Source organism: Aspergillus nidulans, chromosome I (assembly GCF_000011425.1).
Source record: "Aspergillus nidulans FGSC A4 chromosome I".
Lineage (NCBI taxonomy): Eukaryota > Fungi > Ascomycota > Eurotiomycetes > Eurotiales > Aspergillaceae > Aspergillus > Aspergillus nidulans.
In genome coordinates this window covers 3,031,297-3,056,641 of record NC_066257.1, presented here as the reverse complement: position 1 = coordinate 3,056,641, position 25,345 = coordinate 3,031,297, and the positions used below count along the sequence as shown (strand labels likewise).

The 25,345-nt window shown below is 51.3% G+C and overlaps 9 protein-coding genes across 9 annotated transcripts, besides 1 other annotated feature; 6 read left to right on the top strand and 3 right to left on the bottom strand.

Annotated features, from left to right (window-relative positions):
* Positions 1 to 25,345: part of a sequence feature (contig 1.112 1..353724(1)) that runs on past both edges of the window.
* ANIA_06769 (uncharacterized protein) lies at positions 1,051 to 2,691 on the top strand (the record flags this gene model as incomplete). Its single annotated transcript, XM_659281.2, has 6 exons — positions 1,051 to 1,240; positions 1,297 to 1,387; positions 1,432 to 1,619; positions 1,672 to 1,979; positions 2,029 to 2,457; positions 2,506 to 2,691. 6 exons carry the CDS (start codon positions 1,051 to 1,053, stop codon positions 2,689 to 2,691), a joined length of 1,392 nt encoding a protein of 463 aa, XP_664373.2.
* Positions 2,709 to 5,698, bottom strand: ANIA_06768 (protein ffkI; the record flags this gene model as incomplete). The annotated part of the gene is made up of 4 exons (XM_050611112.1): positions 2,709 to 3,246; positions 3,300 to 3,552; positions 3,607 to 3,824; positions 3,872 to 5,698. 4 exons carry the CDS (start codon positions 5,696 to 5,698, stop codon positions 2,836 to 2,838), a joined length of 2,709 nt encoding a protein of 902 aa, XP_050467167.1. The 3' UTR covers positions 2,709 to 2,835.
* Positions 6,860 to 7,855, top strand: ANIA_06767 (enoyl-CoA hydratase/isomerase family protein; the record flags this gene model as incomplete). Its single annotated transcript, XM_659279.2, has 3 exons — positions 6,860 to 7,129; positions 7,192 to 7,544; positions 7,604 to 7,855. 3 exons carry the CDS (start codon positions 6,860 to 6,862, stop codon positions 7,713 to 7,715), a joined length of 735 nt encoding a protein of 244 aa, XP_664371.1. The 3' UTR covers positions 7,716 to 7,855.
* On the bottom strand, positions 7,853 to 9,651 carry ANIA_06766 (uncharacterized protein; the record flags this gene model as incomplete). Its single annotated transcript, XM_659278.1, has 2 exons — positions 7,853 to 9,237; positions 9,297 to 9,651. 2 exons carry the CDS (start codon positions 9,649 to 9,651, stop codon positions 7,853 to 7,855), a joined length of 1,740 nt encoding a protein of 579 aa, XP_664370.1.
* On the top strand, positions 9,949 to 12,355 carry ANIA_06765 (acyl-CoA oxidase aoxB; the record flags this gene model as incomplete). Its single annotated transcript, XM_659277.1, has 6 exons — positions 9,949 to 10,724; positions 10,824 to 11,221; positions 11,264 to 11,607; positions 11,667 to 11,931; positions 11,991 to 12,126; positions 12,187 to 12,355. 6 exons carry the CDS (start codon positions 9,949 to 9,951, stop codon positions 12,353 to 12,355), a joined length of 2,088 nt encoding a protein of 695 aa, XP_664369.1.
* ANIA_06764 (uncharacterized protein) lies at positions 13,236 to 14,762 on the top strand (the record flags this gene model as incomplete). The annotated part of the gene is made up of 2 exons (XM_659276.1): positions 13,236 to 14,640; positions 14,674 to 14,762. 2 exons carry the CDS (start codon positions 13,236 to 13,238, stop codon positions 14,760 to 14,762), a joined length of 1,494 nt encoding a protein of 497 aa, XP_664368.1.
* On the top strand, positions 17,677 to 19,261 carry ANIA_06763 (uncharacterized protein; the record flags this gene model as incomplete). The annotated part of the gene is made up of 4 exons (XM_659275.1): positions 17,677 to 18,089; positions 18,152 to 18,543; positions 18,781 to 19,076; positions 19,127 to 19,261. The coding sequence occupies 4 exons, from the start codon at positions 17,677 to 17,679 to the stop codon at positions 19,259 to 19,261; spliced, it is 1,236 nt and encodes a 411-aa protein (XP_664367.1).
* Positions 20,883 to 23,145, bottom strand: ANIA_06762 (Zn(II)2Cys6 transcription factor; the record flags this gene model as incomplete). Its single annotated transcript, XM_659274.1, has 6 exons — positions 20,883 to 21,357; positions 21,619 to 21,793; positions 21,854 to 22,040; positions 22,109 to 22,159; positions 22,278 to 22,950; positions 23,006 to 23,145. 6 exons carry the CDS (start codon positions 23,143 to 23,145, stop codon positions 20,883 to 20,885), a joined length of 1,701 nt encoding a protein of 566 aa, XP_664366.1.
* On the top strand, positions 23,319 to 24,773 carry ANIA_06761 (acyl-CoA dehydrogenase family protein; the record flags this gene model as incomplete). Its single annotated transcript, XM_659273.2, has 3 exons — positions 23,319 to 23,615; positions 23,681 to 24,651; positions 24,729 to 24,773. The coding sequence occupies exons 1-3, from the start codon at positions 23,348 to 23,350 to the stop codon at positions 24,771 to 24,773; spliced, it is 1,284 nt and encodes a 427-aa protein (XP_664365.2). The 5' UTR covers positions 23,319 to 23,347.

Sequence of the window (25,345 nt, the reverse complement as noted above, 5' to 3'; positions counted from 1 at the left end):
GGAGGAAGTTATGGCTGCGACGAGTCCCGAGCAGCGAGGAGATATAAGCGACCCAATCAACCTGCGCGACCCTATCTCGTTCCCCCTCCTTTGCCAGCGTGAACAACGCACCTGATGGGTCAGGGCTGCAGAGCCTCTTGCTCTGTTGCCTTGGGGCCCTCGTATAATATCAGGATTCAGGAGATGGTCGTATAACCATCCTTTGATGCATTGCATCCGCGACGGGAGCGTCTAGTACCCACGTTGTACTTTATTCTTATATATAGTATTTTGACGGTTAACGCATGTCACGTTTCAGTCGGACTGGAAGCTGGCGGTCTATTATATCGTTGTCGCCTCCGTCGACATCGGCGACGCCGTCCACTATGTGTCGGCGACAAGACGCCTCGGCGCATTATCTCACGAGAACGAAGCTGCAGGGTTTCCTCGAACGAAGGTTTCCTACACACCCTGGCCTAAATTTTCATATCCGCGTAAGCCCCAATAGCCCGTTGTTTTGCTGATCCTACTGACGCCCGGTCCTGGTCCAGCTGTACGAAGATGTCTGGTCGTTCGACGCGCCTGAAGAAGTAACAGAGGTACGGGATATGGCCGTATGATCGATCCACCACATTCCCAATCTAACATCTCATAGGAAGAATTGGAGTGAGTAAGCAGTGCCCGGCCGTTGGCAGAGCACGAGCTGGGGCTGGGGCTATGACGGTGGCTGAGAATAGACTGACCGTCTCCTAGGGCGATCTCTGAATAAGCCAGAACCTGCACCGCAAACTTTAGTGGAAGGCTGACTTTCGGCGGCAGATGGAGGGAAGGCTGAACATATTGACCCAATCATTGTCTTTTCTTTCGCATTTTGCTGTGTTTGCTTTTGTCTATGGCGCGTGTTCTTGTGGTGTGGCGCTATCCTGTCTCCGTTCATTTTCAGACTCAGATCACTCAAGGCACACTTTTTTCTCTTCCTGGTATAAGTTCTCATAAATCAAAGATCGCCTGAAATTTTGCCGTCGATCTATATCTGCAATAGCGACGATGACAAACATGGAGCTTGATACGATGACTCCATCGTATGCACCCGCTATAGAGGGGTTCCCAGACAATCTCCTAAGGTCGGATATTATCGACTTATACTCCCTCGTTCCATACACCGAGGATTGTCAATCCCGCGCAGAGGCACGGAGATGTTTTAGCCTGTCTGAGTCGCTTTGCCAGGTGACTTGGACCGATGTCGACTCTGGGGACCTAGGTAGGCATCATCTCAGCCAATGCTGTATGGCCAATTATTGACCAGATGAGGGGTAGTGACCGAGAGAACACTGAGCTCACTTGCCGAACTCCGGGGATATAGGAGTCTTCATAGCACTCAGAGAGGAGGAAGGGCGCTGAGGTTTCTGTAGGTCATCCATCAGTGCAAGTAGGTCGTTGCTAACCGACCAGATCTATCAACCAGCGCAACTCTTGGAGGCCGCTGAATGTCACTCGCATGATGTTTGATGAGATTGTTGATATCGTTGGCGCGTCGTCAAACTTATTCGAACTGCCATTGTCCTTTTTCCAAAAGACGATTGCAGTAGAAGAGGGCTTCACCAGCGCCCCAGTGCTTAGGCTCAGCGCCGAATCAATCGGTAGGTGCCGGTTTCGTGCAGCTACAAAAGCGTTCAAACTAATCGAAGAAAGAAATCATCTACATTATCAAGTATGCTTTTGATAAATCACCCGTCGATAAGGGGAGAGATCCTTGGGTACTACGACAAACAGGCGTATATCACAAATATGAATTCGCGACGAAAAACAGTACCTGGCTCTTCTTAAATCCAACCACAGAGTGCAAATTTCAAGACCGTCTCAAGCGCTGTCTTTTATCACCAGCCGAGCGGTCGACGCTGCAGCGCAATCCCCTCCTCATCCACAGCATGCTCTTTGGTACCTTCTTTCCTGCTTGGAGAGAGTACCTAAGGCACCTAGAAGGCCGCATGCTTCCAATTGTAGGTTGCCTTCCTCTAATACCACCATCTAGCTTTGCTGATGATCAAGGCCAATATCACGGTGACAGCCGAAATTGACAAACCATTGCGTGTCAACCACGAATCGCTAACTGCAGTTCGCAATACTGAGAACCGATGTTTAGCCATGCAGCCGATCTTCCGGTCGCTTGACAAGACCTTTGATGTCTTGCACCAGGCCAATGCAGCTCTGGGTGAATGCGGGGAGATCGAGAAACACGACTTGCAGATGATGAAACAGTTGCTCAACAACTATTCCGCCACAGTAAACTCGTACGGCCAGGCGGCGTGGTCACTGCAGAGCCGCACCTCAAGGATTGCGGCGCATATTACAGACACGCTATCGTTCAAGGATGCATACATCTCAAAACGGCAGACCGAGTTCATGTTGCGCGACTCCACCACGGTCCGAGTCATAACTGTTGTTACGCTCGTATATCTCCCGGCAACCTTTATGGCAGTAAGTGGCGGCGATACTATATGGTAAGCCAAGCACTAACTTGTTTAGACCCTCCTTGGAATGAATTCATTCTTTGAGATGGACGAAAGTCGTCATATTGTTGTATCCCCGCAGTTCTGGATCTACATCGTTTGCTCGGTGCCTCTCACAGCGGCAACTCTTTGCTACTGGTGGTACTTCCAAAAGGCCAAGCAGCGTACTGAGCGATCAACAACGGAAGCAATGATGGTTTGAGCTCTCCAGGTAGGGCAGAGTCTAGATTGCATAGCGGTAGGCAGGAATGGGTGTGCTTTTGGTGTCTCTATCTTGCTTTGACGAGAGGATCCGGTGGCGGAAAATGCATCGGCTGGATTATAGATTGTAGTTGGTACTCAGATTTCAACCCTCAGCACTGACATCCATATCAAAGAATGCTCCAGAGGAACTGGCGATCAGCAGCTTCAAATGTCCATTTGCATCTCTTCTGACCGCGGCATCATCGAGGGCGGGAGTATATGATAGACGGTTTATCTTCGCGATCCCAATAAACTTGGATTTATCCAGGGCTTGAAGAGGTAATAAGTATGCTCTCAGCCCGTTGTTCTTGCCGATGAGAACTAAGGTGTGTCCATCATCGCAGACAAACATACTATCCACGTCAACGTTGAGTCTTCGATCATTGTACGTGTGCCTCGCCAGATTAACGTGCAGGATGCGACGGTGGTCAGATACCATGGCTAAACAAGGCTCTGTAGCTTTCGTCACGAAGAGGCAGCACGTAGTGAAGAGGTTTCGGAAAGCCCAGGGTTCCTAGCATTAAAGTCAGTTCGGTGGTGAGCAAATTATTGGGTTAGCTCTCCTACCGCAATTTCCACTGAGAAGTCTTTGTTGCATCTGCCACTATAAGTCTCCCAGGCCCTGATGGAGAACCGTGAACCTTCTTGTTTGACCATTACGAGAAATTTCCCGTCTGGTGTAAAATTTAAAAACCGCATCTGGGCCGCCGAACCGACTGAGACCCTGTCAAAAATCAGATTGGCGGCCGTGGTGATTGACATCAGGGAACTGTCTGAGACAGAGTTGGAGCGGCTAGTGCGCGGCATAGAGTAGGTGTTTCTGTCAACATCAGTCTCTTTTCCTTAAGCCGTCCCAGGGCCAGACAGGGCTCACCCTTCCTCTGCGGTGTCCATCAGGTGTTGGGTATAGGCAAGGTAGATCCTGCATTCGGACTCAGACCCTCTTGGCCTGTCCGTAATGATAAATGCCGTGAGAGCACCATCTGATGACATTGCAACTCGTTTGATAGAGCCCATGTGGTCGTACGAGACTCTCACACCATCACCTACACGAGAGGACGAGGATGGTGTCTCAACGTCATAAATGACACACTAGAAGAGTTAGCAGAAGATAACAGTAGAAACGACAATGGGATTACCTGAAAAGAGTCCCCCTCTAGGCTGTTACAAATGGCGTTTGAGCTGACTGCATATGATCTAATAGTCCCGTCCTGTATTCGAAGAAGCTGAGGCTCTGGAATGCCCGACCCGTGATCCAGGGCAGCCATGATCCTAGACACCGTCCAAACCAGGATCCTCTGCGGTGAAAAGAAAACGAGGTAGTCGCCATCTGCCGGGGAGAATCTAAATCCGAAGCCGTTCGTCCCGAGGTTGTAGTGAAAGCTTTGCAGTCGAGACCTTGTGGACTCCGAGGTTCTATGTTTCAGCCAGGACAGCACACGGTCTGGGAACGAGGCGTGACCTGGATGGTCCTGTGGAAATGTGGGGGAACGTGGAGTAGCTTCTTGGGTGAAGGTAGAATGGATTCTTTTTAGGGAGAGTTCGACGTCTTTCGCAGAAGCCCGTTGGCGTCGGATGGGGTGCAAAACTTTGCTTTGCAGGTAGTCGAGCGACTCTCGGATCATTTGCGACTCCTTTTCGTCCCCCGCTGCGCTCCTCCTCAGGTAATCAAACCAGGAAATTACCGCAGGCGCGACCCGCGGAGTTGAGTTCCTGGGCTTGATGTAAAAATAGTCACCTTCTTCTCGCTCGCCACGTTTGAGAGTAAATTTAGTCACACCCCTGGTCCCATGGAGTATATACGTTATGACCAACGAGAAAATGCAACCAAAGGACCAGACATCGCTATGAGTGGTGACCCTATCATGCGGTGTAGCACATTCGGGCGGGAGATAGATCCCTTCCACTCCCGGCGCAAGACTCGAGTATTCATTGTTTCTCACTCGAGTCAAACCAAAGTCCGTAATCTTCCATATTTCTTTCTCGGGGTTAAAGGCATCAAAGACCAGCACATTGCTTGGTTTCAAGTCAAGATGCAGACAAACCTTGCCACCTGACCCTCCATGGAGGAATGCCAACGCCCCGGCTAACGCGACCCCTCGTTTGTACACGATAGCTTTCTCCTCCAATGTTATAGGACCCGGTCGGTCGCCATCATGTTTGCCGCTCAGGTATTGCTGCAGGTCACAGGTCGCCAAGGGGAAGAAAAGACTATTGATGTCGTGGTATTGCAGAATTGCCAGAACCATCACCAGATGATCATGCTTTTGAGGCTGTTCCATGATCTCTTTCAGCGCATCCAGTTCGACTGTGAAGGATTGGTGTCTTCTAAAATCCTTTCGCGCTATCCATTCTGGCTCGATGTTTCCTGTCCGGTCACCTGTCAGCCGGAGATGGCGCCGTTCAATTTTGACCTTATAGACCTCGCCAAAAGCTCCGGCTCCTATCCTCTCCTGCTTCTTGTACGGCAGAGGACATTGGGATCGGTAATCCTGGTAGACAATATCCCCTTCCCTTCGTAATGTTATCGCGCAGAACTGAAACTGGGTGTCGAAAAACTCATTAGCAAAACCATGGAAGAAGGACTCGGCGTCGGTAAGAGATATTGGGAGGCTCTCGTCGGTGAGCTTTGGGGAATGGCGGAAGTCGTTATCGTGGATAATGAGGTCAAGAAATTGTCGCAGAATGTCTACGTCGCCCGAGACACGGATACGAACAACAACAGCAAGGACCTTGCTGAGACTGCGGAGGACACGACGTACTAACTCCGGTACAAGGTCGCGATCGCTGCTTAAACCGCCGGTCGGGATTATAATTCGGAATAGTTCTTCAAGGCCTTGTTGGTTCACCCAAAATACATCTCTGGCCGTCCCATTCGGATAAAAGGGTCGAGCCTCGTAGTTTCTCTCACGAAACCTCAGAAGCTGGTTCGAGAAGTCCTCACAAATCTGGTCTATTCGCTCCATCTCCACCTTCGCAGAAGCGGCTCGGAATGACCTGGCGGTGCACGGAACGAAGATAAGCGGGAAGATCGCAGAAAGCAGTCATCCTTTCAATCCAAGAGAGGCAGCTGAGATGAGTCTAAACCGCCACGTTAGGGACGAAAATCGGTTAGTCCAGGAAGACCATCGTACCTTCTCCTAGTAGCCACCAACTCTCCAGAGTCAACGTCAGAACATGACAAGAGTCGAGGCTTTCACAGGTGGAGATAAGGGGTCAGTCCCTTCCGCCATCGACATAACTGGGCCACCTCTAGGACCGCGGGGGCAATTTCACCTGCATAGCAGCCAAACTAATTTGAACACGAGCGCGTCACCCAACGGCCAATGGGAGCACTTCTAGGTATGAAAGTTCTCAAGAGCGGCAACACGATGCACATTTCCCCGGTTTTCTTTGATAGGCTGAACGGGACGGTCTTAGACGGTGCCATGCAAGCGTGGCTGTGTTAGACGAGGCTGGACTCGGAGCCGACCTTGAGCTCGGAGCAAGAGGCTCTTAAATGCCATGTGGGCGTCGATAACGTATTGTAATCTCGTAACTGATCAAGTAGGCATTGTAAGCTGGCCTTGAGGAAGCAGGGCTTGATCAAATGGAGAGAGGTCGAACTGCTAAGGCGTGAAGCTGATTCTCCCCAAGGTAGCGCGTCACGTGCTCCTTGTTCAACACAGCTCTTCGAATCTATCCGACTAACAATGCTACGGTGTCTCGGTCATTCAGAACTTCACATGTTTCTCCCTGATCGATTAAAAGCTCTACTAAAAATATTTCCTATTTTAGGTTTGGCATGCCTCTAGAACTGAAAAATGGACATACCGCGAGGCGATAACATATATATCTGGAGGGCGAGAGCAGACACCATCAGCTGCTGGCAACAAAGGTTTGCTTCTCGTTCAAAATATTTATCATCCCGCCAACGACTACGCGACGGTTGCGCTCAAAAGGCAAAATGGTCAATGATGGATGATTGTCTAGCATATCTTCCCCGCAGGCAACTCGTCGGCACTCGGATAACTTCATCTGGAGACCCCGCATCTCATGGCGATCCTCAACGCAGCCGACAAGAATAAAGATTCCGGTCTAGAATGCTAGCAGCGCGAACTCTGACGGTTATCTAAACTATCATCGCGATGTCCGATCTTCCAACCTTCCGCAACCTCACCCTCTCCCGCTACGGGAATGTCTTCATCATTACCATGCAGAAGCCGCCCGAGAACCGGCTGAACACATGGTATTGCCAGGAGCTTATCCGCGCATTCCGAACAGTCGAGAAGATTCTTGGGCCTGACAGTGAAGGCGCTGTAATCACGCGCGGGAGCGATGCGAAGTTTTGGTGTACCGGGCTGGAACTCGATGAGTCGGACACCAACCCGTTCGCCAATTCGGACGGGTTCTATCCGGTGCGTATCTTCATCCTGGACCCGAGAGGCAAGGCTGAGATTTTCTGCTTCATGAATAATAGCTAGTGCATACAGTCCTCGACTTCCCGTTTCCCACAATTGCCCTGCTTACCGGCCACACCTTCGGCGGTGCCTGCCCCTTTGCATTGGCACACGACTACCGCATCATGAACTCCAAGCGCGGCTTCTTCTCTATGCCCCCAGTAAATCTTGGGCTGCACTTTGACGGGATTGGCTCGCTACCGCGGTTGAAGCTGCGTCCCGACATCGCCGCAAAGATGCTCCTCGAGGCGCATCGGTGGACGGGGGAGGAGGCATTGAGGGATGGTATTGTGCATGCTATTGCCGACCCAGACGAGATGCTCGACGTTGCACTGGAGATGGGAAGGAAGTGGGCGCCGAAAGCAAAGATGGGGTGCGTACATATCCTATACCTAATCGCTTAAGGTGTGCTAAACTAAGGACTGGTGATAGGGTCTATGCGGCGCTTCGAGCGGAGCTCTGGGGCGAGGCGATTCGCAAGTTTCAGCAAATCAGCTATGTTCATGGTCGATTGACAAGTACTCCAGCGAAAGCGAAGATATAGTGTACTCAAAGAATACTTCTACTACTTGCGGCTGCGGTCTCGCGAACGACGGAAGCAGCCAAAGATATACTCGTACTCTATCTTACTACCAATAACTCTTATAAAACTCATGCACTGAGCAATTGACAATATACCAATTATAACTTCGACTTAGGCTGCATCTTTTGTGGATCCCAGACTTGCACCTCCTCCAACCCTCGCCATCCATCAGGGAAATATCTTGGCCCCAGCACCTTCTTCTGTACCTTTCCCGTCGCTCCTTTGGGAATCTCGCCCCCCGCTACCCTCAAGACAGTCGGCATCTTATAACCCGCTAGCACCCCCCTTAGATCCCCCCTCAGCTTCTCTAGAGACAACCCGCTTGCTCTGTGTTCATCTTTTAGCGTAACAACGGCCGCAACCCGTTGCCCAAACTCCTCGTCCTCGACGCCGACAATCATCACCTCAGAGACATAATCAAGGCCTAGTATCTCCCGCTCAATATCAAGAGCCGAGATTTTGTACCCGCCACTCTTGATAATGTCAAGCGAAGCCCGCCCCTGAATAAAGTAGCTCTCCCCCATGCAGGATGCGATATCACCTGTCTTAAAATACCCATCCTTGTCATGTGCCTTTGATGTTGCGTTTGTATCATGGAGGTACTTGGAAAACATATTGGGCCCCTTCACCAAGATCTCTCCTTCATCTGATAACCTCAAATCAACCCCCGGAGACACCCTTCCGACGCTGTTTGCCGGTGATGACCCATCGAGATCAGCTTTCAGAGTAGTATGGAATTCTGTCCCACCATACCGTGTCAATATCATCTTTCCGTCTAAGATTCTCGTCCAGAATTCTTGGATTGGTCTTGGGAGCGCCGAAGTCCCACATAGAAAGACCCTTATTCTCCTGACCCCGGCAATATACTGCTCTTGCTCTATGCTCGGTAAAGGGGAAATGTGTATTTCGAAGTACCGCTTAAGACGCGTATATATCGTAGGCACGCCAGAGAACACACTCAACGCCTTGGCCCCAGTTGGGTTGGCGTTTTGTCTAAACCGCTCCCACGTCCATTCCGGGTCAAATCCTCCACTGCGAAACTCAATGCATCCCCCAACCACCAAAAACGGAAGAAACGTCACCCCTATCCCGGTCGCATGGTGAACTGGTAACATGTGCAGAACTGTATCCGATTCCGTGAGTCGGTAGTGATCCGCCACGTCCTCGGCGGCAGAGGTGATGTAGCTTCTTCGCTGGACGGCGCCCTTGGGTGGTCCAGTGGTACCGCTTGTGAAGATCACCAAAGCGGCCATGTTCATGTTTGGAACTGGATCTGAGGAGATTGTTATGCTGGACGGGGGCAGGGAGTCGGACTGTAGGTACTGGGAAGTTACTAAATGAGGGAGTTCAGTGGCTGGATTTGAGGCCACAATAGATTGGATTATGCCATGTGCCAGGGGCACTACTTCACTCGTCGATATCACAGCAACGCATTGAGCCCGGGTAACGAGTGATTTTGCTTCTTGCACGGGGAGAGCGGGTGCTAGACGCAAGTCAGACATCGACCGTTTCTGAAGTAAGTATGGCTTAGGGCTGACATACTTATTGGCACCACGGCAGCTCCCAGCGCCAGGATAGCCGTGAAAGCCATGGTGTACTCATATCCACCCGGCGCAATCACCGCGACAAACACCTCATGGTCATTGTTTAAATCCCTCAGCGTCTCTGGACGGAGACGACCTCTCAGTGCGCGCCGCAGGGCAAGCGCGTCAGTCAGCAGTTGGGTATAGCCCTTTTCCACACCAGCATGCACATCGCGAATTGAGATAGTCGGCGGTCGACGATGGGCATAGCGGAGGAGTTTCTCAAAGAAAGGGAGGTTTGGGAGGACAGTGTCTCCCTTGTGCAGTGGGACAGTTAGGGTTCTGTCGCCGGGAGTGGCGAGCTTGCCAGCCATTGCAGCAGGGTGCCTAGAACGAATATCGCTCCGGATCGGACACGCGCAGCAATATTATAGCTCTCGCACATGGCATTTCTACCCCGCACGATCTCTCTGATTACCCAGGCTAGGGTAGAGAATGCTGGGGTGCGAGAGGCGGAACCCCGCCGGTTACTCGTCGGCGTTTTGTATAAGCCTCCTCGGGTATATCAGAGGTGGGGAAGGGGGATTTATACTGGCAGTACAAGCAACAGCTGCATCACATCAAGTGGTAGGGGCCCAATTGGATATTCCACACCTGCGCCATTATTCGCCATGCCAGATTTTACAGATTCCCTTCTCCCAGCCGAACCAAGTGGCGCCTCTGTCCTGGCATCCGAGAGAGCGCGCTCTAACCTCTCTATTGACGAACTCTCGACTCACCTTCACTCTCACGATGGCTTCCTTGCCCTACAAGACAAAGTACTCCCTATTCTTCAATCGGAACCACTCTTGAACAAGTCGACGCAGCATAACCTCTCTCGCCCGGACCGATTCAAGCTCGCGCTCGCCCGCGCGAAACTCGTTCGTCGCCTCGCAGACAAACATGGCTGGACACCCGCCGAGCACGAGATGGCCGAGTACTTGGTGGACGAGGTCAGCCCGTACATGCTGCATATGGGGATGTTCATCACGACGATCCAGGAACAGGGGAGTGACGAGCAGCGACAGGAATGGTTACCGAAGATAGAGAAGTGGGAGATAATCGGGGCCTATGCACAGACTGAGTTGGGACATGGGAGTAATGTCCGTGGACTTGAGACTCAGGCGAGATGGGATGGAACAAGGAAAGGGTTTGTGCTGCATAGTCCAACCCTCACTGCCAGTAAATGGTGGAACGGGACGCTCGGCCGGACAGCGAACCATGCGGTTGTGGTTGCACAGCTGATGCTTCCTGACCCTGTCCAGACCTCAGAAGGAGATTCTGGAGATCAGCGAGGGACGAAATATATCTCGTATGGACCTCATCCCTTCATTGTCCAAGTGAGAGATATGAAAACACACCAGCCCTTTGAGGGCATTGTTATTGGCGACATCGGGCCAAAATATGGGTACGCGACAATGGACAATGCATACATGCTGTTTAATAATTTCAGGTAATGATTAGTCCTTAGAGCAACTCATGTTATAAACTTGACGGAAACTGATAGGATTAGGATCCCCCACTCCGCGCTGCTCTCGCGATACTGCTCGGTCAACCCCGAAACAGGCCGCTATTCAAAACCGTCTCAACCCACTCTCGTCTACGGGACGCTTACATACATGCGCTCAAAAATAGTCCAGCATGCTCGGCTTGTGCTGGCCCGCGCCGTGACAGTAGCAGTTCGATATACGGCCATCCGCCGGCAATTCAAGGATCGCGACGACGCTTCCAAGAATAGCCCTGAATTGCCGGTCCTCGACTATCCAACTGTGCAGATACGCATCCTGCCTCTTCTCGCCACGGCATTCGCACTGCACTACACGGGTTTGGCAATGCAGAATGTGTACTCTCGTACTCGGAGGCAGATTGAATCGGGAGATTTTAGTTCTCTTGCATACATGCATAGTATGTCTTCTGGGCTCAAAAGCCTATGCACAACTCTTGCAGCAGACGGTATCGAGACCTGTCGACGGGCACTCGGGGGTCATGGATACGGCGGTGGGAGCGGGCTTGTGCAGTTGAATGCAGACTACTTATCCAAGGTTACAGTCGAGGGGGACAACTGGATGATTACGCAGCAGACAGCGGCCTATCTGATAAAAAAGATGGGCTCTGTTGTTTCTGCATCAGTGGCAAAGGTGGAAAAAGACGAAATTGATGTACAGTTTACGACGTATTTCCCCAAAATACAGGGAGGAGAGACCGACAGAGGTGACCGGCAATGTGATTATGATATCCTGCGGAATGATGGCGACCTGGTCCAGGCTTTCCAGCATAGGGCTACCGCTCTCGTGAGTATCACTATGCATGCCGAGTACAGCATGCCGAGCTACAGTAACACGAGACTTAGGCCTACGATGTCTACCGAGAGCGCGTGGTGAGAAAAAGAGGATGGACATCCATCATGACACAATTACACAGACTGAGCAAAGGTACTGAATCTCTCCTCGTTGAGCAGGAACTAACATCCTCAGCACAATCACAATCCATCCTTGTAACGCAGTTTTACAACGCCCTCAGCTCAGACACGGAGCTGTCTGCGGCGGTTAAAGATGTCCTCTGGGATCTCTACCGCCTCTTTTCTCTCTCCACATTAGAGACTGAAAAATATGAGTGTACGTTCCGCTATATGCTGCAAAAAATGCAGCTCATTGCGTAAACTAACGTTAGATAGTCTTTTCACACAACGCCGCATCGAAACACGACCTCGACGCAGTCTTGGAACGCATCAATGAGTTAACGTCCCGTATACGCCCACATGCTGTCCGATTAGTGGACGCATGGCAGATCCCAGACTATCTGCTAGACAGGTGAATTGCCATCCAGAGCTCTATTTTACTCAGAGTTAAAACGGCTGACTGCGGTTTTAGTGCTCTTGGCCGCTACGATGGCCGGGTCTACGAAGACTTGTTCCACCGCGCTCATCGTGTTAATCCCCTGAACAAGACCACAGTCAACCCAAATTACTGGGAGGATGAAATTGTGAAAAATCAAGGGCCAGGAGGAGAGGATATGTGGAGTATACTTGCGAAACTCTAGCAGTTCTAGATAACTCAGGAATGCGAGGATTACGCAAGGACACTTTGCCCACAGGTCACACCAAGCTTAAAGCAACATTTAAGAAGAAAATGCATGCCGGAATAGACGAGAAAAGACGAAGGACCGACTCTGCCTGCCAACCCAATAACAGTAAACTTCCTTTATTCTAGTGGTTGCTGATTTAAGGACCCTTTGTGCCACGCAAACAAACTTCTTATACAGCCCTGGTGCTAATGAGCTCCAATAGGTAGGAATAAGCTCAGCAACTAGACCACGAACACCTGCTTGCTGACCCTATGATTGAAACGCGTGGGAAGAATGCGATGTAAAACTGTGGCAGAGAGACTGATCCATCCCTAAGCTTTGGGCTCGAGACACTAAGTGTAGATCGCCTTAAGGAAAATGATCAGCCGAGGTTAAATAATATGCAGGATACGCGTCTCCGAGCGTGAACCAACTACTGGCGGAAAATAGCGCCATGGCAGGAAGGCTGATTAGGATTTGTGCAGTGGGGGAGTTGGGAACCGTAATGATAGCGTTCTACCGAGTAGGTATCACTAATATCGATATCCTTTTACCAGACGGACAAGGGGAGTCGGCTGAGCTTCGGACGTAAGGCTGACTCTGATTGGGGGGCCGTCCAGGCGCTGCCTTTTATACCTGAGTAGGTAGGTGAGCCCGCTCTCTCAGAGACTCTGCTTAACGCCTTGCTGGGCCCTTTGGTGGGGAGCCGGCCGAGACTCCTTGGACGTTTCTCCAGTGTGTCTCATTAGTACAGTACGTACATTGACAACTGCAGATCTCGCAACCTGATCAACAACGCTATAGCACAACTACCCCTTCTTCAGATTTCAGCACAGGATTACAGACGACACTCACAATGGCAGTCTCGGCAGATGACCGCTTAGAATGGAAGCTTACCCAGCCTGGACTCTGGGAGCGGGATATCGATGAGGTGGAGGAGTTTTATGCATCGCTGGCAAAGGCCTATGAAAGAACAGGCAGGGTCTTCTTTGCTATGACCGGGTTTATCTCTTTCTCAGTCCCGGTCCAGCCAGGCACTGCGTTGCAGAAAGTTGAGAAAAGGGCCGAGGAAGCGCTGAAGAGTGCCTGGATCCGTCTTCGATACAACCATCCTACCATTGCTTCCAGGGTGCTGTATGACCCGGCCCAGCGAAGGTACAAGAAGGTCTACGAGACCATTATAGACGATGCATCGCAACACCAGTGGGTAGATGAGACCTTTCAGGTTGTGTCAGAGAGGATGTCCGGGCTGGATTGGTGCAACGCCGACCCCCCGGTGCCCGCGCTGCCAACGCTGTTTCTCATCAGGGCTCCAGCCACAGACGACCGGGTCTTCCGCGCTGATCTGGTCCTCCGCGCGCATCACGACGTGATTGATGGGGTAGGGACTTTGCTGCTCTTCCACAACCTCTTTACTCTGGCCGCCGAGGCGTACGGGCAGGTCAGCTACGAGTTGCCGCAATTTGGGGACGAGTGGTTGAACCTCAGCCCGCCGCTGCGTAGGGCCGCCGAGATACCGGATGTCCTCTCGCCCGAGCATGAAGAAGTCTTGCGCGAGATTCTCGAGTACAATTCTGGGGTCAAGGGAGAGGTTGAAATAGCAAGCCCGCCATTCCAGCGGCACATTGCCCTCCCCGGGAAGCATCAACGTGTTGCAATCACATTATCTGAAAGCAATACAGCGAGACTGTTGACCAAGTGTCGCACGCTTGGGCTGAGCATTACGCACGCCTACCATGCTTCCATTGCGCTGACGGTTGGGGCCCTGACGGTTGGGGCCCTTCAAGAACGCAAAGAGACAGAGCGTACGCTGCGGTATATCAGTTACTGCCTGATCAACGAGCGTCATCACTGCAAGGATCCCTACAGCACATCCGCACATCCGGCGTCAGTGTACCACTCCGTGTCTGGGAGATGTCTCGCCATCGACCTCACTGGCCCTGCATTAGGGGCCCCCAGCACAACTCCGAAGATCGAGGATATCTTCCTTCCCATCGCGGAGCACGTCCGCGACTACTACCTGGAGATCCGAAATAACGAAGAGCACATCAAGCTTGTGCCGGCCTACTGGGCAATGTCAATACTCCCATACCCGGAAAGCGAACCGCCTGCGATCCCACCGCGCAATGAGACCCCTTCTGCCTCTATTTCCAGTATGGGTGTGCTGGACAAGGTCATCCGGCACCAGTACGGAAGCTTTAGTGTGGAAAATCCATGGGTGACCGGGGAGGAGCTAGGCACGGGACTCGGACTGTTCTTGGGTACGTGGAAAGGGAGACTGACCCTTAGTGCAGCATACAATGAGGCCTGGCACGGAAGGGAGGAGGTACTGGATGTCTTGAATCGATGCAATAAGATCGTCCTTCAGGGACTGGGCCTTTGACAGATAAAGGTGGTCTTGTACATAGTGCAGAGCGGAGGTGTGCGCTTCACTCCGTACTTATGTACATATCAGGATCTTCACTACGGGGGTATCGGCTGGGCTACCTAACCCCTGCACTACAAAGAATTGGCAATGCACGAGCTTTATCAAATCTTCTCCCTAAGCTTTGGAAATAGACGCTAGAAGAGGCTAGACCTGCGCATAGGGCTTGGAGGGTTTGGTCGACTAGAGGTAGACCTTTTAATATCACATAGGCTAGGGAGATCATATTTGCTTCGAACTGTGTAGCGTGGTCCATAACCACAGCGTCCGCTCTGACCAGCAATAAGCCCTACCTTAGAGACTCGGACTGAACAACTACTTAATTAGACTGCCGACATACGAAGTCAGAATAGATGATGGTCCGTATAAGATAACGGTCTGTCGTAAAGGCAATACAAGGCAATACCGGACAGCCTAGAGAGCAAACTTGGACTTTATTTGCAGGGGACCTACCCGCCCTAGGAGAACGTTCTAACACCCTGTCCAGCATGTACAGGGCTATTATTGCCCTAGGCATGGGTTTATAGTTTCCAAGCACGTCTTGATTTTGGCTTCGATTGTTGTGACCACCCGTCGTGGCCTAGTAATCACGTAATATTTTGTTCGACGAGCTTTTGACAAGTGCAATCAAAAGACATGTCACGGAACAAGACGCCCGCGGCCTTTTCGAAAACTATTTCCCTATGAATTCAGATTCACTAAGCACTAGGATTGAGATCTCATGTAAACAAATGCCGTTCAAGGGTGGCAGTGCTTGTTACAGGTGTAGCCGTGGCTGCACCCACGTACACCGCCTTACGTTGTACGTGGTCTTCAGTCAAACGTAAATTTCAGTCATACGAACAATTTTGAATTTCTACCTCTTTTTATAGAAAATAACTGGTTCATCCAAAACAGTAATATCCTGCCGTGGTAAATATGCCCTGCGCTTTCACTTAGGGGCAAGTCTGGCTCGTTAGGGCTCCTGTGTAGGGGCTCAGCCCCTAAAGGGACTTGCTCCTTCCGAGCTCGATTCTCAACCCGCTTTGCCTCTCGTTCTTTATCAACAGCAATATGACGTTGGTATGCTTGACTGTGACTTCTCCAAATATTTTAGGGATGGTCTTCGACTAGTATTCTTTTTTTTGGTTGCCGGCAAAAGATGAGTGTGATAATCAGACTTAAGTTGCGCGGCAAGCTCGGCTGTTTGAATTGAACTGTGGAACACCCGATCAAGCCGACGTATAAAGCTTTTGTCAAGATTTGGGCTTTCCTGAATAAAATCTTGAGCCTTGTCAATGCTTCGTCTAAGCGTACGAATGGTTTGAGGTGGTGAATTTGTTGAACTTGATGGTGGTGGTGGTGTATTAGTATCAAATATCTGAAGCTCTGGAGCTGGTTCACGTTCTGCCTCAAGTTTATAAAGGATAATCTGGGGACGTAAAGGGAAGATGCCTCATTTAGCAAATAAATCACGGATTGTCTTTTTGGTAAATGCATCTTCACGTGCCTTTGGGACTTGTTCAAGGAAGTCAGCTTTATCTGTTGTAGAGCCACCCCACTCCGCGATGTGGTTGTTGTTGGTTTTATAGTGGAATTTGTATGACTGAAAAACTTGACCATCAAGGGGCTGAATAAAATAGGTTGTCTTTGGGATAAAGCAGAAAGGAATGATTTGATTATCATGACAATATGCAATAAATTCATATGTAAGATGTGAGCCATGGCAGTCAAAGAGAAGTAGCCAATGTTGGCCTTGTTGAACCTTGCTTTTTGTAGATGTATTAAAATGCTGAAGCCACTGAAAGGCAATATGATCATTTGTATAGCCTGTTTCAGAAAGCGTTGATCTTCCACTGTGATGGAATCTTTGTAGATTCGTACCACTTCTGAAGATGGTATTTGCCGCCAAAAATGAAGTAGGGTGGTATAGCACTGCCATCCGCGCAAATACACTCAATTACTGTGACTGATTCACGTCCTTCATGACTTGGATTGCCTCGAGCTGCTCGTTCTGGATAGCGCGTAACAACCTTTCAAGGTCTGCCTTGGCCAAGTTGGAAACCTGTTTCATCAAAGTTGTAGATATTATATAAAGGTATATCTCACATTGCAATCTCAAGCCGATCAAACCAGGTAGTTTGTAATCCAATGTCAACTGAATCAAGCCGTTTTTTATCAATTGGCTTCTGTTTAATGAGCTGGTGTGGCTTTGGAAGACGTGATATAAAGTAATATACCCGTGCATTACCCACACGCGTAGCATATTCGCCTTCAGGGGTATTGCGAAGCAAAATTTGATTTGCACAACCCTCAATCATCTTTGGGGTAGATGAAATGCCGTAATCATCAATTTGATAGATCCACTGTATAATGGCCTCCTCCTAAGTATCATAAAGTGTTTTGTGAGTGGCCTTTCGAGCTGACAAAGCTGGTCAGCCTTCAAGTCGAGCTCGAAGCAGTGATTGAGAGACACCATACTGACGCACCAACGCAGAGATATTTGGTTTTTTGATGCGTTTAGCTACTTCACAGGCATGTAGGATTCGATCCTCCTTAGTTTTAGGAGACTCGGGCAAGTGGTTGGTGGTGCTGTAGGAATATAAAATAAATTGTTCGTATGACTGAAATTTACGTTTGACTGAAGACCACGTACAACGCAAGGCGGTGTACGAGGGTGCAGCCACGGCTAGGAGGAAGATATGCCAATGCAAGACCCCTGCCAATAATACCTGCAATAAGACTCCCTCGGTTGCCGCGGGGTCGAGACCGTCGCTAATGCTTCTTAATCAGAAGCTGGGCTGCAAGAGACAGTCAGATTTTTGATAACTGCATCTAAACTCAGAGTAACCATTCTTCCCTCCCCCCCGCCTCAGGGGAACTAATCGCTAGCATGGAAGCCGCAGCTTTCGCCCAAGCAGCGGCAGCGCTGGCCAGCATGTTCCTGGAGATTGTCTCCACCACGAAACAAGTCATTGAGACCATGAAAGGTGCACGCGCTGCTCTCGTGGAACTGTTCACTCGTGCCGAGCGCATCCGTCTGAACCTCGAACTCTTCCGCTCGCTCACCTACCGACTGTCGGACCCCATGGAGAGAACTGCGGCCATCTCGTTCAACGAGAGTTCATACCGGCAGACCGCGAATGAAGTCCTTGAGCTTGTGCATAAAGTGGCGGATTCGGGGAAGCGCAGCGATCTCATGATGAGAGTCAACTGGCTATTCTACAGATCAGACGTTGCGGCGCTGGTGAAGAAACTAGAAGATAGAGAGAGAGATCTCGGGCTAGTCCTGACGTTCATTGCTGCGTGGGTCCTCATACCACTTCTCGTATAGCTTTAGCCCATTGTGTTTGCTGAGAGCCCGTCAGGCAATCAAGTGTCGTTACTGAGGGCGAAGTCCATGCACTGAGGACCAAGGTCGACGAGCGCACGAGGATCAGCAGTGCATCTGACACTAGTCCCTACGGAGAAACCACTCAGCCGGTTGACCGGGTGAATGAGGATCCGCCCGAGTATGAAGAGTTCGTCCAGGATACAAGACCAAGGGCTGGGTGGCCCGAGATCGTGTCACCCCGGCCAAAGCAGCCGCCCACTTTGTGGCCAGGCGTTCTGCTGAGAGAGTCCTACCCCCCTGAGTATCTGCAGAAACGGGACCAACTAGCTAATGCGGCGTATGTTGGTGACTGGGCGTCTGTATTAGACACACTTGAGAAGGCGAAAATGCTTTTTCAGGAGCCATGGGCGAATGCCGTCCGGCTACGTATGTTACTCTACCTACAAAGGCAACCAAGTCCTCCAAGATCTAAGCCAACTAATCCGTCATCTGCAGGCCAAACCCAGAATTACGACAAGCTGTCTCTCTGGACCCCGCTGCACCAAGCAGCGTACATGCGGGCCCCGGTGACGGTCATCTCGCAGCTACTTGAGCATGGGGCCTTCCGTACCATCTCCTCCCCCTCTTTGCCAGGACTCTCAGGGCGCTAACTCTACTATCCAGGGACACTTCCAACAGGTCAAACCTGGGGCGAGTTCCAGTATGCGGATCTCACACCGGCAGAGATCGCCCATGTACTCGGATACGACGATATATATGGCATCCTCGCACCCGTGGTCCGGCATGTGGTTCCTGTCAGAACCCAAACGTACCTTCAGGCAAAATTTAATGAGCTTCTTCTGTCTGAATTAGAGGACTGTGCACAGTTGCCTGCCGGATGCATCCGGTTTCCACCTCTATCTGTCCTGACTGAACTAGAGCACCCGGAGATTTGGTTTCCTCTCGGGTTTCTTCAAAAGGTAACGCCTCTATTTCATAGTATAGAACGAATAAACTGATAACTCTTCAGGGGTTTTTGTTTCGTCTCGATGGTCGGGAGGTAGTGGTGCTCAGCATTGGGCGGAGGAGAGGTCAGCCGAGACAAGCTTTCCGTGTCACAACAGAGGGATGGACAGCGCTTGAGGATGTCGTTGTCATGTCATAGACGGTGCATCAGATCGAGAATAATTATATTGACTCTTCACTCCGCTGACGAGTGTCCCTGCCTCTGGAATGCCTCCGGGTTGCATTGGATTCACATACGTAACAACCAATGAAGTAAAGCGTAGTTCCATATATTAGCGAAGAAATTGACGGCTCGATCCTTGTCACAGGGTTTAACTCCAATCACAGCATCAGTATAAGGGGATTCATAGAAACAGCCCAGGCACAGACGCAGCGAATCCTATAATCCCAGGCTGCCCAAAGAGGGTTCACCTCAGCCCATGAAGTCCCACCCTTCTATCAACCGGCCCGAAGCACCCGCCTCACAAGCCAGACAGATAATCGGAGGAAGGAAGCACGCTCCTTGGATGTGGCAGCGTTAGATCACACCATTCTGGGGGTGAGCTATTGACCACTGCAGCTGGGTAATACTGGTAGAGCAATCTTCACGAGGCTCACTTTGTTCCCTCCGATTGCTAATCTTCTGTCTCTCTCGCGATGACTCCCACTGGAGTCAATGCTGTACCACTGGCCTTGCATTGGGGCTGCTTCGGCTACTGCTGCTGTCGTCGCTGGCCTCTATTTCTCGACGAGTTCCAGCTCTTGCAGCGCATAAGGTGAGTGAGCCGTATCCGCTCGAGACGAATCTTGTGCTTGCAGGGATCTGAAGATTATCCTGCTTACACAGAACGTACAATTTATACCACCGTTCAGGCAGACGCAATGCATGGGATTACAGGCTTCATGTTATCCAGTATATTCACTAAATTAACCCTTTTATCTGATTTGGAGGCATATTCCGGTCAATCAAAGCTTCCCGTCTGCAGCCCCCTTCGGCCTGGGGCCATCGCCTAACCTCTCCAGCACAAAATACAACGGATGACCCTCCACCGCACCCGCCGCATTCATTACTCCCATGACAGTCCGGTCATCGATTGCTCTGAAGTAATCAATGATCGGTCCATCGTTGTAGACCATCGCTGCCGAAACAACATTGTTATATTTGACCTCGCGGATCCGCGCTTTGCCCATGAAGCCATTCACCACTCATCCTTGCCCTTTCTTGGTTTCAGGGTAGGGGAGAGATGCGTCGAGAGAGCTAATAGGATCGACGTCTTCAGTCGAGTGAAAGTCTTTGCCTACCCAGTGGGCTGTTTTCAGGGCTGCGATGCCGTGGTGGTCTGTTAAGGCTCAGGTGCCGAGCCATGAGAAGAGCAGACCGGTGGCAGGCAGGGGCGGGAGGAAGTTGAATAGGGTTGCTGCGGCTAAGGCTGTGATGGGCTTTGAAGAGAGAATGTGCGTAAGGGTTTCTTGGTGGCTAGAATAGGGCGTCAGATAGACTATCATGGATAGGAAGTAGGGTAGCGTACGACTCGGACATTATGGCTCTGAGCTCGCACGGCGACTGTCTAGAAACGTTGTAACCTCTTGCAAGAACCAATGAATTCAGTCCCTGCCGATGCAGGAGTCGACGGATACTTATCACTTTACGCTTTTTTGGTGATTGTATATCCGACAGACCGAGGTGGCTCATCCCGACTGACTCGAATGCGGAGATCACTATAGGTGAAACAGGCAAGAGCCTCTACACAACGCCAAGTATGAAATATACAGACAGCTCACTATAGGAAACGATACAGAAACTCCAGGTTTTGCAGGTTAAGTGCGTCCGCTTCATCCTCAAACGGTACCCAACCGTACCAGTCGTCTTGCGGTGCGGGCATTGGCATGAGCATGTCTCCAGTGCCAGTGCCAGTGCTAGTACCAGTTCCAGGACCAGAGACATGGCTACTAGACCCCGTAACAGTCGACATAGTAGTCGCTGAGTCTACATCGTTGCCCTCTACACTCTCTCCCTCAACCTGGTTCTCTCTTGTTCGCCGCAGACTCTCAGCAGTGCGATCGTCCAGCCCGCGAAAGAACAGATGCAAAACCCAGTTCTCTAGATCCCAGGACTTCTGCAGCTCTTCAAGACTGAGCAGACAGAGCCGCGCGCGGTGTTCGGCGAGAGTTCGCATCGTTCCGCAGTTCCGTCGGTGATGGATTGTGTGGATGCAGAGGGTTGAGAAAGCATGGGTTATCCTTAACCAGCCGTCACTGTTAGCTTGTGTCTAATCAGATGGGAGAGGATGGAATTAAATACAAATGCGGCGGTGCATGCTGGACTAGATGATGCGATAGCAAATCTTCCAGGATCCTTGTGCTCTTCGTTGCGGCATCGAGGGCAGATTGGCCGTTGTCCAAGGGGGTTGGATCCAGAAAGGTGCGACGGTGGAGGAGAATATATAGATTTCTATAAGACAGTAACGATGTCAGCGGCTGGGATGTATAGAAAAAGAGGGGCGCCAGGTGACTCACTGATATGTCATATGCAAAAGCCCCGTCAGGAACAGCGAGTCCGGCGACACATTGTCCAGTCGAAGCTCGACAGGCAGCTGGCAATTCCACAGGTACAGCTGCTCGTTGAGGGCATTCCTCGTCGCGAGATCTGGTCGTTGGTGGTGGAGATACTGCGTTGAGACGATCATCCGGACTGCAAGCAATGGACATCAGCAGCGCAACACCAAAAGAACATAGAAGGGTAGAGCCATACGAAGCCGAGCCAGTTTGGCCATTTCAACGGGGTAAACAAGATCTTGTGGCGTTTGGCGCCCGAAGATATCGCCCTCCGCTGTCTCCCCTTCCACCACATCATCGGGCTCTAGCATGGCCACATCGCCGTCTTCATCGCGGATCCGGGGGGGCAAGCCCAGTGCTGCGGCGCTCTGTTGGTCGCGCGTCTGCCGTTAACCATCAGCGATGCTCGAAAAGCCTGGTAGACGGATATTAACAAACATATAAAGCCCACCAGATTCGTTTCCATAACTTCTTCTCCTTCGATGGAGCCGAGAATTGGGACCTGGACAGCCCATCAGCCTGGCATTACAGTAGCAACATAAAAAAAAGGTCAAGCTGTACATCATGTGCATCCCCCTTTTCTGCGCGAGACTGATGGCAATGCCCAACCAGTACCTCACATCGCGCTCCTCACTCGGCCCTCCTCGCCAGAAGCTCAACATGAAGAGCGCCTGCAGCTTGACAATAGGACTTGCTTCCGCATCAGCTTCGTAGATTGCCTTGGCGCGGGAGTAGAAAAGGAACTTGGCGCGGTAACGGACGGGAAATTCCGTCTTTGCAAAGGTCTCGTCGTCGCAGAGGCTTACGCCAATGAAGAGCATAGATTGGAGGAGCAGAGGGGGGATATTGCTGAGACCTGCACCTGGACCTGGCTGTGTCCTGGCACGGCAGATCGCCGCACGGTCAACGATGGGGAAGCAAGGATGGAACCAGCGAAAGTAGGCTTGTAAGAGCGCATCGACGGTGGCCTCTGGTGGAAAGGAGAGGGCACCGTTGGACTCAAGCTGTGCGGCTTGCTGGACTTGGTGCAGACGGACGGCCTCGTCGCGCGTACTGGTGGGTGCGAGACGGTCAGGGAGGGGGTAGTGCAGCCTTGGTGGTTGGGTAGGATCCATGACAGACGTCAGAGGGCTGGACTCGCCCAGGAAGACGGTTGAGTCGTGGATTCGTGGTTTGGCTGCGTGGAGCGTGGATGAGGTTGTTGGGCTGGCTGAGGATGAGGGTTCGGAGGCTCGGACGGCTCGTCCAATCTGCGTGACGTGCCCTGACTTGAACGTCTTCTTGCGGGGATATCTAATACTCTATTAACTTGTGATTATCAATCATTATAAGGTCAATGGGTGAGTACTTCCCCCGCCGCGAGACTCCAACTTCGCAAGGGACATCCTGCGCCACGCAGTTGGAGCACGGGCGCTGCTGCAGGACATTGCAGCGGATGCGACGACCATGACAGTGGATACAGGCTTGCTTTGCTCGTCGAAGGGGCATTTTAGCAGAATCCATTACAAACTTGAGATGCCGAAGAGGAAGAGTGAGATGGCTTCTCCACGAATATTCTGGTGGCGCTCGGCTATATGCTCGGCTTTATGCTCGGTTACTTAGTTTCAGTGCGGGGACTTTTAAAGACATCTCCTACCTAGCTTTGCTGCAGAATGTGACAAGTAATTCTTTATAGAAGGAGACAGACGCAATGTTACGGTTATCGAGGCTCTCGCATGTCTGCAACAGGCGCCTCTTCTCGTCCTCCGCCCGTCGGCCCCTCATGGACCTGACGGGCTTCTCTGAGAACCAACTGATGGTCCGCGACGCCATCTCAGGCATCTGCGCCGGCTTTCCAAATACCTACTGGCAGGAATGCGACCAGCTCGAGCGCGACCCGAAAGAATTTCACGCGGCGCTTGCAAAGGCTGGGTGGTTGGGAATCGCCCTGCCAGAGGAGCACGGGGGCGCGGGACTCGGTATGACGCGCGTAAAACACCAGCAACATATACCTATTGCGAGACCAAGACTGACTCAGAAAAAGGCATCTCTGAAGCGACGATTATGATGCAGACAATCACGCAGTCCGGCGCTGGAATGGCCGGTGCGCAGTCCATCCACGCAAACGTGTACGCAACGCAACCGCTCGCGAAATTCGGCAACGAACAACAGCTCACCGAGACGATCCCGAACATTATCAATGGCAAATGGCGAACGTGTTTTGGTGTTACTGAGCCAAATACCGGGCTTGAGACACTGGCATTACAGACGCGGGCCGAGCTCAACAGCACCGGGACGCACTACTCCATCACCGGCCAGAAGATCTGGATCACATGCGCACAGGTAGCGAGGAAGATGATCCTGCTGGCGCGGACAAAACCAAGAGAAGAGGTTTCCAAGCCGACGCAGGGGTTGAGCATGTTCTGCATCGACATTGACAAGAACGAGCCCGGACTGGAGCTGAAGAAGATCAAGAAAATGGGCGGTCGTGCTGTGGATGCGAACGAGGTCTTCTTTGACAAGTACCAAGTCCCTGCTTCGACGCTCATCGGCCGCGAAAACGAGGGTTTCCGGATGATCCTACACGGTATGAATGCCGAGCGATGTCTTCTCGCCGGCGAAGCTCTTGGATTGGGGTATGTCGCTCTCGAACGAGCGGCGGAGTACGCGAACACCCGGCATGTGTTTGGCCGCGCCATCGGCAAAAACCAGGCCATCGCGCATCCGCTTGCTGATGTCTACATGAAACTCGAGGCGGCAAAGCTGGCCACATACCACGCGGCCAGGTTGTATGATGCCTCGCGGACAGATGAGTCCATCCCCGCGCATAGTGTTGGAGTGGCGGCGAACAGCGCAAAATACCTTGCTGCGGAGGCAGCCTTTACGGCGTGTGAGAGGGCGGTCTTAACGCATGGAGGCATGGGCTATGCAATGGAGTACGACGTTGAGCGATGGCTGAGAGAGTGCCTAGTTCCCAGGATCGCGCCGGTCAGTCGTGAGATGATCCTGAACTACGTGAGTGAGAAGGTGCTGGGGCTACCGAGGAGCTACTAGTGTAAGACACCAATAGCAATATCATTATTAATTGACAGGTATTGTCCTGCAACTCGGCCAGAACTTCTCAGTGCCATCTTTAATGTTCCATGCATTGGCGGGCACATAGAGTCCTCTCTCCTTTGTTGAAACATTCAAGGTCGCCTTGCCCTGTTGACTTTGTGTGTCCCTCTCTCCTTGTTGGCCTCCATACTCTCAGCACTGCTTCTAAGTCACCCATCATTTGAGGTGGCGTCCAGTGTCTTCACAGCATTCATCTTATCTACTAACCCAATCAGACACCTCAACCCCCTAATACACCGTAGTTCAATGTCTTAGCGAGAATGTTAACACAACATTCTGAGTACTGTCAGGAGCACTACAGTGAAATCTAATTAGCCCTGAGGTACGTATGCCCATGACGTACATCAGCGCGAGAGTTGAATAGTAAGTTCTTGCCAAGGTCTGTATCGAGCTATGAATATAGTTTATTCTTTCATGATGGATTCCCAATGTTTCATCACGCCCAACACACCCAAGTCTATATGAGAAAAGTTTGTTCATTACTTCATACCACTCATCGCGATGACGGTAGTGGGACTGGTCCGCTGTCCGTGTCCTGCCCTGTCATACTCGCATCCTGTGGGTAGAGGACGGAGGACGGAGCCAGCTTGGA